Here is a 13,530-nt window from a genome sequence, read left to right as displayed (position 1 = left end):
TAACTGCCTAGTGTACTTTCTCTACATATCCAGTTTTCTTCCTATCAAGAACAATTGGATGATTCAGGGATTGTCAATGGACCCAGGAATAAGAGAGGATGATCTTTTTTTCCCTTTACTGCTGAATAAAGTAGGTCAAAATCCCAGCAAAAATCTCCTTACCCAGCAAAATCACTTTGGTAAAACTGTCCTTTTATGTAAGTTGTTTTTTATTTACAATTTTGTCTTTTAGGAAAATTAAAACATCCAAATTACTCTTCTGATCATTTTTAAACTCTTAATTATTATGGCTCAAGAAACCAAAGCTAGGAAACATCGCAGAAACCAAAACCACACTGATATGACACATTTTATGTTCAGAGAGCAAAACGTGGGCAAGCTTGGATTTTTATAACTAACATCTGTTTATAAATCAGTCTATCACACTAGTTTTAAACAAAATACTTGAATCCAAAAATAGTGAAAGTGGATAATGGAACCTGAGTGTACAAAGTCCCTAGAGTAACAGATAAAAAATTGGCACAAGAGAATGAGATGTTTTCATACATTCTGACTCAGATTTCTGTTGTTGTATTTATTCAGTTTGAAAGGCTTACCATCTTGCTGGCCATGAAGAGCCTGAGGACTTTGCATTCTTTCCTCAAGATTGGAGCTAAGATCAGAGTTCACAGCTGACATCCGTGTTGAATCACTCATATCAAATTCATCACTCTCTATTGAACTTTCATCCTGAAAATGGTTTTAAAATATCATCAAGCATCATAAAATATAACACATTCAAATAGTGACCATTTTATCTACAGGGTCAATTAGAGTTTAGCCAGCAAGTAAGCTTTTACAGAACTCAGCAAAACATGTTACATATTAATAGATACCTGAAATAACAAATAATGTAATAATTTCTCCCTTTAAGGAATTTCAAGATTTGTGAAAAATCGAACAATGTATCTATGCACAGACATATTTAAAAGGTTAAAATAATATGTTTAGGAAGGATGTAGTTGGTGAATTATCCTAAATAATGAAAAATGGATTTTTTAATTAGTAAAAACTTCCTAGAAGAGTCAAATCACAAAATACAAAATATAGAGAAGTATATGTTTTGAGTCTAAAAATAAATTACTTAATAAAATATTATAAGCAAAAATCTTAGGACGCAGTAAGAAGACCTTAACCAAAAAACTGTCATTGGCAAACAGGATGGATTCTAATAATTGACAAACTTACATGGCTAGGTTGAAAATCCACATTTACTGACAGCAAGATTTTAGCACATCCCTTCTTTCATTATAAGTGAATATACACTCTACTGTAACCCCAAAAAGAAGTTCTGGGTAGAAGTGTGCAAGATCCATTTCCCAAAAGCCAGTTCACCAAGTGGAGAAATTACCAAAAAGGCCAGTTTTCCAAACACCCAATTCATCAAAACCTGACAAAAATGAACTTAAATCAAATCTAAGATATTTTGCTATAGCCATTTCACTGAAGCGAACTCCTGTTGGAGAGTTGATTTTTGGCCAATGGTAGGCTTATGTGGGAAGAGGGGCCTGAGGAATCTCCTGTGACATACTGTAAGTATTGAATCAAAATCACCAGGTTTGACTTTAATTTGTGAATGTCTGATCTGAAAGTTTAGCATTAATATAATAATTAGCAGCAGCTGTAGTTGTAGTGCTATTAATGTTACAGATTAACTGTTTCTTTATATTTGTCCACTCACCAGCTTTATCACCATCTGTGAGTCAGATGAATCCTGGGACTCATCCCATTTTACAGATTGAGAAATTGAGGCACAGAGCAGTTAAAGAATGTGTCCCACTATTATATACCAGAACTGGGATTTATATGAAGTCACTCAGGCTTGAGAAAATAGCTTCTTTGAATAGGAAGAGTTACCTTGGCTTCATATATGACATCTTGGTATCAGCAAAGAAGTTGCTATGGTTAGGGGACAGGAACGTTCTAGTAGACTAACAAATTGGCATTCTGATCCATAGGTCAGGTCAAGGTGATTTTGGTGTCCTTCCTTTACGAAAGGTCTGATCATGTCTGGGTCTACTGAGTAGCACTAGCTCTTCATTAATTCAGCAAGGAAATGCCACCCTGCGAGGCCTCTGGGCAATCAGCCACATAGACTTCTCCCGGCGGCATGCCCTCTCTCTCGGTACATTATGTTTTCTCCAATTCTAAATTCTAAGAAAATCCAAAGCATCTGAAATAAATATATATGTTAAAAAGAGAAAAAATAACAGGATTCAATGTGCACATCAATGTTATCAGTGTGTACCATATACATATACATATATGCACACATAAGCGACAGATAGTCATTATATACACTACATATAGTGTCTATGGCATGATAGTAATTTAGAGCACATTCTCTAGAGCCAGACTGAACTGATTTAGATCCATGCTCTGCTGCTTAGATATGTTACCTTAAGCAAGTTACCTAACCTTTCTGTGCCTCAATTTCTTCATCTATAAAATGGGAATAATAGCATCAATCTCATAGGGCTATATAAAAATTAAGGAAATATAATAATATTTAAAGTAGTGAGAACAATGTCAGATATATAATAAGTATAAAACTGTTTAATATTTTTATGTAGACTATATAGGAAATTCTACAGCATATAATAGGATTCATATTGATTATATTTTATGAACACATACAAAAAATAAACTTAATAGTAAAGATGACTAACATGTATTTATAAAATAGCTGTGTATTCTACATAAACATAGTCTTTAGAATCAACATTTATTATATATATTACAAATAGCTAATTTCCAATATATACCATCTGATATATATTATGTGTGCATGTGTATGTATGTGTGTGTGTAAAACGTATGTGTCTGTGAGACTGTATGTGTGTTTAAAGAAAAGCTAGACACAAAGAGATCACAATCTCTGATCCACAGAATGATTATATAAACTGCTATAACGCATTATGAATAATCAACATTTTATCAGCAATAAATAACACTCATATCAGCATGCTTTTTAAGAAATGTGGACAATAAATTAAATGGTTATATAACCAAATGTACTCGTTATTTTATTTTTTTTAAATCACCATTCTATTTATCTTAAGTGGCTTAATGATTGTGACTATCTTAAATATTTTCCTCCATGATTTCCCATGAAATATAATTCACTGTTCCCAATTCTACTCATTAGAATATAAATTATCCAATTGCTTAGATTTAAGACCTTTAATGAAACTAAGTGCATTCATTCTGTAAGTTCTATTCCAATTATTAAATAATTAAATTACTATCTTTTGTTTGTTTTTTAAGAGGTGGCAAAAGTATATAAAATATAGTACTGTGGGTTTTTTATTATCAACATAGAGGCAATGCTAATCACTCTGGAAAGAAATTACTGAAGATTTCTAAGAGTGAAGAATCAGAAAACTTGACTGATATGATTTTAAGTATTTTATTTTATTCATGATCATCTGTAAGCCATTCATCTAAATTCTTCCCTCTGTGAGTATTTTATTCTGAATGATAACCAGAAAAAGAGTCTTCACATCCTACAGTGTGACCTTATTCCTTATGTTACTAAAATCTTATCATAATGAAAGCTATGACCAGTTATCATAGCATTTGCTTCCCTAAAACTTAATTTTTAAAAATTAGAATAAATATTTTACTATAATAATTTTATCCTGTCTTTTTCCTTTTAAGACAGTTGCTTGAAATTCAGATCCCTGATCTGTTCCATATCTTATTTTAGTTTTCAAGTTCCAGATTTTACCTCTAAAGAGTCTGTACATGTAACTCTCAATTTCCATTGGTATTGTCCTGATCTCATGTTCCCATTTCCTGAATGATGAATAATAGTCTCCTAGTCATCTACCCACCTCCAGGTTCTTCCCCACCAGTCCTGTTCATCGACTACTGTTAAATTAATCTTTCCACTTCAGAGAGTGCCTCTTCTCTGTTCATAAATCTGCAGCTATATTCAAGTCAATCCAAATCTACCAAGTAATGTATAAACTGCTCTATCAAACATTAAGGGGTTTCCATAAGACTGCTTGAAAACTGCTCTCACCAATCTCTTTGTTCTGTTTTTCACTTACCTTATGCTCAAATCAACTTAAAGCCTATGTTATTAGCCTTCCCATGAAATGTACCACCTCAGACCTTAGTGTGCCTGAGGGTAGATACTGTTAAAAATTCAGATCACCAGGTGTCACACGCTAGGTCTAGAATCAGAATCTTGGGGTGGGGGGGGTCCTGCAACATGCAGCTAACTAAGCTACAGGGGTGCCCCCGATGCTGGTTATTTAGCCAGTAATGTTCAGAAAAATATTCTGTGCTGATGGAATGGCTCTATAGTATTCCCTATTCAGTCAGGTGACTACCAGCCATACTTGGCTATTGAGCACTTGAAACATGGTTAGTGCAACTGAAGAACTGAAAATTTAATTTTCATTAATTTTCATTAATTTTCAATTAAATTTAAATGTCCACATATGGCTGGTGGCTATCATATTGGGTCAGTGAAGATCTGACAATTCCTCATTGTTGGATCTTGAAAATATTTCCAATTATTCATGATTAGCAATGCAACAAACATCCTAATATATAAATTGTTTCATTCATCACATCCCTTAGTACAAATTTCTAGACAAAGCATATGAGTAACTTGGGGAGGGTATGTGCTATGGTGAGTGCTGTGAATTGTGCGAGACTGTTGAATCACAGATCTGTACCTCTGAAACCAATAATGCAATATATGTTAAGAAAAAAAAGAAGAAGATAGCAGGAGGGGAAGAGTAAAGGGGGGGAAATCGGAGGGGGAGACGAACCATGAGAGACGATGGACTCTGAAAAACAAACTGAGGGTTCTAGAAGGAAGGGGGTGGGGGGATGTGTTAGCCTGGTGATGGGTATTAAAGAGGGCACGTACTACGTGGAGCACTGGGTGTTATGCACAAACGGTGAATCATGGAACACTACATCACAAACTAATGATGTAATGTATGGTGATTAACATAACAATAAAAAATTTAAAGAAAAAAAGCATGAGTAACTTTTAAAAGTTTTTAATAATTACTGCCAAACTTCCTCCCTGTAAGTTAATCCTGGTTTAAACTCCATCATCAATTTATAAGAAAGTCAACTGATCTTAAGTTGGATAAAGTATTTTGTAATCTTAAAGGGATTTCCATTCCTGTATTTCTCTTAATAGCATTTCTCATCTTCTTACAAACATACTTTCCTTACTTACTTCCTTTATTTTCTCTCCCTCACTAGAAGTTAAGTTTAATAAAGGTAAGATTTTTGTCAATTCACTCACTGTTTACCTCCATTATCTACAAGAGGGCCAGTTACATAGAAGGTACTCAATAAATATTTGTTGAACTAATTAAATTAACACATTAAAATTTAAATGTAACTGAGCACAAAGAAATATATCACTTGAATTCCTTTTTAATGTGATTTAGTTAATGACCTTCCTATCTTTCAATAATCATAACTTCTAAAATTTTGCAAATAATGCAGTCACTTATCTGAATATTTTTAAGGCAGTGTACATCCAGTTGGTATCTTCAAAACGTAAGAATGAGAGTTATTTTCCTAATCCAGTTATAAATTAAAAGGATCTACTTCCTTTGTGTGAAATACTTATGATTTTTTAGAAGACAGAAGGATTTAGCATACGTGGGCTGTACTGTTGGCACAAAGTTGATCTTCTTACTTTTTAGCCTAGAAATAAATGTACCAACATCTGAATGAGCTTCCTACAAATAATTTGACAGCTCTAACTAGTTTATGAAGTTTTAAATTTTTTTCCAATTATATAATAAATGATGGGAATAATTTTTCCATTCTCTGGGATGGATAGACATTAATGTTTTTTTAGTTATCTCTCATGTCTTTAACCCAATGATTTTATTACTATTTATTTAATCATTTATATGTAGCCATCCGGTAATATGAAATCCAAACTGCCGTTGTACAAATGCAGATCATCTCATAGTGTACCCTTACTAGTTTTTTGAGATAAAACAAATTTATAAATATAGTTTTGAGATTAAACCTGTTCAAATACAGAGGAAAACAAAACAAAACAAAAAAAACGAGTTTTAATAAAGTAAGCTCAACAAAGAATTTTATAATATTTCACCAAATAATGGTGTATTTGAAAAATATTTAACCACATTTCCTGTTCTTGAGAAATTTCAAGAAGGAGTATATGTATTAGCCTGAGAAACTATTCCTAATATTGATAATCTGAATGTGCCTATTAATTAATGGCTACTAAACTAGTTTACAAGGATTTCCCAAGTCCCTATTGCTACAGGTTTTGGGGGGAATATATATAACTTGGTCCCTGTCTTTGAGATACTTCCACCAAACTGAATAGTTAATTAGTATCCTAGAGAATATTCAACAAATGTGCATTTGTGTCTAATACCTGCCAGCAAGCATATTTCTAGATTCTTACCATACAAATTAAACAGAATAACTTGAAACATTGAAATACCTCTAATTAGGAAGAATCACCGAACTTATCTCTAGAAAATGCGAAGAAGTAGACAAACTAATAGATAGAATAATGAAAGGAAAAAAAGCATTAAAACGTATGAAAGATTTAGATGGTGGAAAAATTATTATACTTGAAATACCTATTAAAATGACTTTTTTTTACTTCCAGGCAAAATAGCCTTCGTACTAAAGGCCTGGATACTTTCCTTGGATACTCTCATTCGGGATGCTTTCCCCTGAACTTTCTAGCCCTTTACCAAGGCCGGCTTGATGGCAGTTAATTAAGGAAAATGAATCTTTCTTGGGAACGAACACATTCCCACAGAGCACTAAGGTAGCTGCGTTGAGACAGGGACTCTCTATCAAGGACTAGAAGTTTCTGCCCGTTTCTCCATCTGTGCAATCCCAGTGACATTCTTTTCATTAAAAAATAAATTACCGTCTTCACAATGCCGTCATGCTTAATACGATAGTCATGGTTATCAAACTTCATTCTGACTTGGAAGTAGATATTTCCGCTTTACCTCATCTTGCTGTGAGTTTAGCAGCTGCAATTTCATATGCTTCATATAGGCCATGGTAATGGGCATGTTGTAGTCAATCATGCTGGTCACCAAAGTGGGAGGTTTTCCATTATCTGTAATGAAACATTTTTAATGGGTATGAAAGTGATACCACATTCTACCTGTAATTTCAGAATGATTCAATTTGTTCAAATTGAAATAGGATTCTAGATACCAAGTCTTTAGGAGATTGGTAGCATTATGGATGGGTTGTAGGAAAAAAATAACCATAAAAAGGTGTATGGGCCAAATTAACACTACAGATAATTAGTTATCTCTAACTCTAGGGGAGCTTTTTGATACCCCAGTAACAGTGGGTGAAGCCAATATAGTGATTAAACACGATTACCTGTATTTTTGTATTTTTCTCCTTTGCTGCATAACTACTTTCTCTATGGGCTACTTGAGTGAAAAAGGAAATTCGTGCAGTTTTTTTTCTTATATCTTTTTCTTTTTTGTCTATTCATCCCCCAACATATGGGAGTGGGCTAGCCTAAATGTATCTTTGAGATTAATTTAAACTCTGAGAGAAATTGATAGATTAGGAAAATCATCTAAATAATTTTTAATGAGAGCTAAAGACAAATTATAACTTGCATATAAAAATTTTCAGTTAGGGAGCTCCGTACTACTCATCACTTTCACAAATAAGGAATTGGTAGGTTTAAAAGGACACTGATGGAACATCAATTTCCTTGCTAAATATATTTAAAATACCATGAAATACACACAAGATGTGAAAGCTAAAATATTATTATAGGAAAAAAATTATTTGCCACAGCCAAAACTGCCTTTCTTCTGAGAATGGGCACAGAATTATTCTGGAAGTGGATATTCAAAATTTACTGCCTCCTACTCCAATAAATGAGATGATCTGACTTGTTGAACTGTTTCAGTCTGACACATTTTTATAAAAATGTGGGGTATAAATTGCCACTATGAATAGAATTACTTTAAGTCTTGCTATTTGACACTGTGGCTACCTTTGTGATCTGTTCCATCTGCGTTTAAATGCATTCTTTTCTGGCACTCTGAGCAGCTCATTAGAAACCGTGTCACCGCTTCTCTTGGTAGGAAGGCATAGCTCTCTGAAATCTGAAATGATTCACAAAATAGAGGTGTTATTATATAAGCTGACTGAGCCTGAGTCAACAGAAATGATCAGTGTATTTCCAAATAAGACGCATTATTCCATAATGGCAGGAAGCACAATGAAAGCATGCACTGCATACCATGCATCATTTCAAGAAATATCTATCCAACTTGATTGCATGTGTCTTAATAATAGCTAATAATGTGATGTGGAGAAAAAAAATCAACCACATCTGGATGGATATCTGTTTATATTTCTGCATTTCTTTTAGGAAAAGTAATCACAGTGTGCAGATAGTCTAGTGAATTTTCCTTATTAAAAATTGTCAACGTTGTTTTTAAACTTACTGCTAGGACCACCATAGTTTTATCCAATTTTACATATATTTTAAAAAATTTAGCCCCAACTAGAAACAAGAAACTTTGGACTTTGAATTAATGAGCATTTCTTCATTATGGCTTTTCCAAAACATTTTAATTGAAAATAACAGATAATTCTAAGAGAACTCATACATATTTACTGCAGTGAATCATCCCTTCCACAGAAAATGACACACCTGGAAATGCATTTTGGCCACTTCTTCCATTTGTTATCTTATGTCAGTCTTTCATAATTTATGTCCACAACAGCTCACACTGAGTGTCAGATCAAGCTTTCCTCATACCCTATACAGAGTTTCTATTTTCAGAACCATGATCTAGAATCACATTAGAAATCAATACTCCTGTCAGTAATTTTTAAAATATTAACTTTTCAAAAACCAAGATATTTCTCTTATCAAAGCAAATAACTTCTGAAGGGAAGCTGACAGATTGTTAAATTTCTCTAAATAAAAGCAGACATGGACTCAGACAGTGGTACTAAGAAGTGTGATACAGGGCATTAGTCTTCCACCATCACACTAATGCTGGTACATGAAATACGAGATAAAGAAGAAGAAATGAGTTGGGAATTAGACATAAATGCTACAGGCAATTTCTCAGGTGCATGCACAGCTGTTATAAACACTACTGTATTTTAAGTTTGTAGCTAGGAAAGAAAATATGCAGTTTGTGTATAATTAAGTACAAGTCTACACCAATCCCATTAATAGTGATGGGGTCAACTTTTACTTGTTCATGCTGTAGAAAGAGCACACCATTGAAGAAACCCCATATATTAAAATCCCAAATCGTAAAGCATACTTTGCCTTGAATTTAATAATAAAATCAGTTTGCATCACTTATCCTAGATCAGGGCAAAAAAGCCATAAGAATACCAAAGAGAAGGTTTAAGTCCACAATTAAAATCTCTTGTGGCTTGTCCATACACAGGTATTAAAATTCAACTCTACTAGGGTTTTTAATATAACTATCCTTTGTAAATTAAAATTTGTTGTGTGGTTTTAAAACATACTTCTTCATACTGTACAAAGAATTGTGAGAGAAAAACAGAACAATTTGAAAATATTTCATCAAACCATTCTATATTAGTCATTGAATAAGGAAATATATACACAATTTAAATTCTCACTTTCTCTTATGTTATTTCCCCTAACTACACACACACACACACACACACACACACACACACACACACACACACACATTTGATTCCTATTCATCTGTTTTACTGAGGGAACTCACACCTCTGCCTGATTTGTTTATCTAACTTAAAGATCTTTTTTCTTTTTTTCTGACTCTCTGAAAACCTACATTAAAGCAATTCAGAAGTTAAAAAAAAATCCATGAGACATGCCTGGTCCTGATATTGTAACTCACATGGAGTCATAGTCCATTGGAACTATGGGGCTGACCAGTAAATTCAACAAACAGGATTTGAGAAGAATGTCCGATTGATTTTCATAGAGGAATTCTATTACATCTTTCTCTACTTATATAAAAGAGAAACCTTCCATTTATAAAAAATGATGGGCAAATGGTAGACTTGAAGACATCCTGAATTTGCTTCCAGGGTCCTGATGCTCTCCACAATCTGCCCTTTTCCTGATGCTAAGAAGGCACCTGTGTAGGAATCCCTTCTAGACAGATTCATCACTGACCTGACTCAACTGTATTACTTGTCCCAGCACTATGTCACTCCAAATCCATTTTTTAAAATAATTATTATTAATCACATTACATTTCTTTTATAGTTCAACTCTGAAAAACAGAGTACCTGTAATGGTCACAAATATGTTTGTGTTCATGTGTACATGGAAAAAATATAAAGTCCCACTTTGTATCTTAGAAAAAAAATTCAGCAAGTATTTTATCACACTATTCTCTGCGATGTTATTCCGGCACAGCACTTGGCATGTCACTACATGTTATGTAAGTGGATAAAAGCACTTACTTGGGGCGACTTTTCTTGGTGTTCAAAATCCATTTTATGGGGAGACCTGCCAAGGCATCCCACTCGCCTCGAATCCTTTCTTGCCCACCTCAAGCTCACTGGGGCCCGCAGACCATGGAGTCTTCTTAAGCACAAGGACAAAAGACCCCCAGAACAGACTTTGTACATCGCACACTCATTTCTGAAATAATATTTCTCTGGCCATGCAGGTGAAGACGGAAAATAATTTCTTTTTCCTTATCTAGAATTTTTCCTCCCCGGCTTCTTTGAATTTAAGAATCCTAGGCAACCTTCATTGCTGAAGTTCTTAGAGTATTTTTAAAAATGAAGAAATATCCTTAAAAAGTTCTTAAATTATGGTACATTTGAATAAATACATTTCATAATTAAAGCCCTGTCTTTTGATCCTCTTGGTATCCTCCAGTAACCCCATTTAGAGATGACATTGAAAGCCCACACGTGAAGCCTCTTTAGAAATTGAGGCAGGGGCTAAATGCCCTTATGGTTCCTCCTCTAATGAAAGGCTCTGTTTCCATTTGCTGGGAGTGAACATTTGAAATGCTAAGTCAACTTTAAATAGATATTCATAAACGGTGATAAAACTCAGAGATATATTCTTCTGCTGTCCATTCATCAAAGTCCTAACATCCTTTATGCAATATGTAATAGCTGTTGCAAATAAAACCTGGAAGTAAAGAACCCAAAATTGAAAAATATTTTGACTCGGATACTTGAAATACCATTCTACCAATACTATCATTAATTACATAAAATGCTTTAATCACGCATAAATGTCTATTTCCTTGACCCACTCTTCAAATCTAATCCACTTACTTGTTTCTGGGAGAGAAACTGAGCTTTGAATATAGAGGACATTTTCAAGAACACTGAAGAGATTAATACTTCACTTGAAAATATATTCTTAGAAATATGTTTATATTTTGGAAGGATAGAGAGTATTTACTTAGAATTTGTCCATGCAGAAACACTGCATCTTGTTGTAATAAGAAGCAAAACAAAACACGAATGGATATTAGTCTTGCTCTCTCTGAACTAAACACTAAAAAGACAACTGCCTTATGACAAGCCACATATATTGCTTATTAATAGAAATTAACATCCAAAGGAAGGACGAGAACCTAACCATATTGAAATTTATAAACTAATGACCAAACACTAGTTATCATGTAAATAATTATGAGGCATCCCTTTCATAAAAATGCTTTTTTTTCCTATGAATCCAGACTTGTTTTCTTAGATTTATATAATGCTTTATATTTTTCATTGACTTTTTGCATTCATTATTTTAAACAGTAGCTAAACAGATCTGATAAGTGGATTGATTGGTATGAAGAGATGAAATGAACTGCCATTGTTACACAACAGAGGACAAAGCAAAGAGCTGGAACTCAAGCCTGGATCTCCCAAATTCTTGTCTATTTCTATAAATTGAATGGATCATGGTGGCCTTATCCAGTAGAAAAATGTGTAGGGTCCAAGGAAAGCAGAAATGTCAAAATAGATTTTTAAAAATTATATATTTCAAAAACACCTGAAGTATCAAAGTATCCTCACAGGACAAAGTCAGCACTTGTGAAACTTCACTAAACTTGAGTTATGGCTGAAGATTCCGTTGGTGTTGCTTTTAATTTTGAATTAGCTATGGTTGAGAGGGGTGTAGATGTTGTGGCACAACTTATTTTTTCATTACTTACCACTTCTAAAGACCTTAATTCCTCTGTGTTTCGGACATCATTAATACTGTTTGCAATGAAAATATTACATCCTAGGTCCATTAAAACCAGAGTTCATCAATAATGCCAAATATCATGAATCAAATTATTATCATAAATTAGAAGTAGAAATGACTTCTCCCATCAAAAAATATGGTAATATTTCTACATAAAAATAACTGAATTGCAGCATCTTTTGATAGAGTAAACAATAAAACTGGCCTCGATAGCAAAAACAGTATGACATTAGTAATCTAATGATAAAAAAATCCACCTGAAGAAGGCCTAATGATCAAGTCCCATAAGGGACACTGCTATTGATCTTCCACTTGTGGGTTAAAACAACAACAAACTATTGGCACATTTTTGAAAAGTTCACTTTTCAAATATTATGATTGAAAAGAGGATGGGCATTTTACCTTGTCAAAGTCCCTGCCACGCTGAAGAAAGAAGAAAATATTTTTTTCAAAATCTTACAACTATAAAGCCAAATTCTGGCTTCCTCTCAACATAGTTCAGTTAGGGTAAAAATGTCAGTGATCCAAAAGAATGGAAATAAAACAGCAACTGTGGTTAAATTGATTTGCAAATCTTATCTTGTAAATTCAGTAATATATAATTCTTAAAATTTTCTTACATTTACTTTTGAATAGCAGAGCTTTGTCTTCAGAAGTAAATCTTTCCTACCTGGATGTGAATACATGAAGTAACATCAAGTTAGAAAAGTTGACGAACTTGGTCAGTTAATCAAAACAATGTAATAATAAACCATTGCTTTGCTGTATTTTCTCAGACTATGTGTCTCACAGTTATATGATGCAAGTTTATCTTATTAACCCAAGCCATAAAATTCTGATAACAACACTGCTAGCAGAGAAGAATTTTAAAACAGGACTACTTGTCATATGTCTTTCTTCCTCAGTCCCAAGCCGCTTCTCTATATTTAACTGTTTAATTTCTGAACATTTTCAGAAGAAAGGTGCTCTAAATGTATTCAGCTGCCACATATACCTGCAATACTCTGGTTCCTGTTATGGTAGAGAATGGACAGTTCTCAAAATTAAGATTCTCATTCAATATATGACAACTATTATTCACTGTTGCTGTTTTACAAAAAAAAGGAAATGCTTCCTAAATAATACATGTGTGTTTAAGTTTTCCATTAATTGAGCCCTTAATAACTGGATTATACTAAGCAAGGATTTTATCCTTTGATCCTCCCAACAATCCCAAGAATAGATTACTATCATCACCATTGTCATCTTTGTTTAAAAGATGAGGAAACTAAGCTTCAGAG

At 33.5% G+C, this 13,530-nt stretch overlaps 1 protein-coding gene across 4 annotated transcripts in view; it reads right to left on the bottom strand.

The window, feature by feature from the left end:
• NOL4 (nucleolar protein 4) overlaps nucleotides 1-13,530 on the bottom strand; it is a 406,663-nt gene that overhangs the window by 279,235 nt on the left and 113,898 nt on the right. For all 4 annotated transcript variants that reach the window (XM_088019707.1, XM_028098315.1, XM_028098316.1 and 1 more), the window contains 3 exons: nucleotides 8,057-8,168; nucleotides 7,035-7,147; nucleotides 597-729 (listed from right to left, as the gene is read on the bottom strand). In XM_088019707.1, the coding sequence (XP_087875833.1) occupies nucleotides 597-729; nucleotides 7,035-7,147; nucleotides 8,057-8,168 (358 nt within the window). The remainder of the gene's footprint in view (nucleotides 1-596; nucleotides 730-7,034; nucleotides 7,148-8,056; nucleotides 8,169-13,530) is intronic.

The sequence above is a fragment of the Eumetopias jubatus genome, unplaced genomic scaffold, assembly GCF_037043125.1.
Source record: "Eumetopias jubatus isolate StellerSeaLion01/CBP00866 unplaced genomic scaffold, mEumJub1_p1.0 scaffold_16, whole genome shotgun sequence".
Lineage (NCBI taxonomy): Eukaryota > Metazoa > Chordata > Mammalia > Carnivora > Otariidae > Eumetopias > Eumetopias jubatus.
This window is presented reverse-complemented; position numbering and strand designations above follow the sequence as displayed.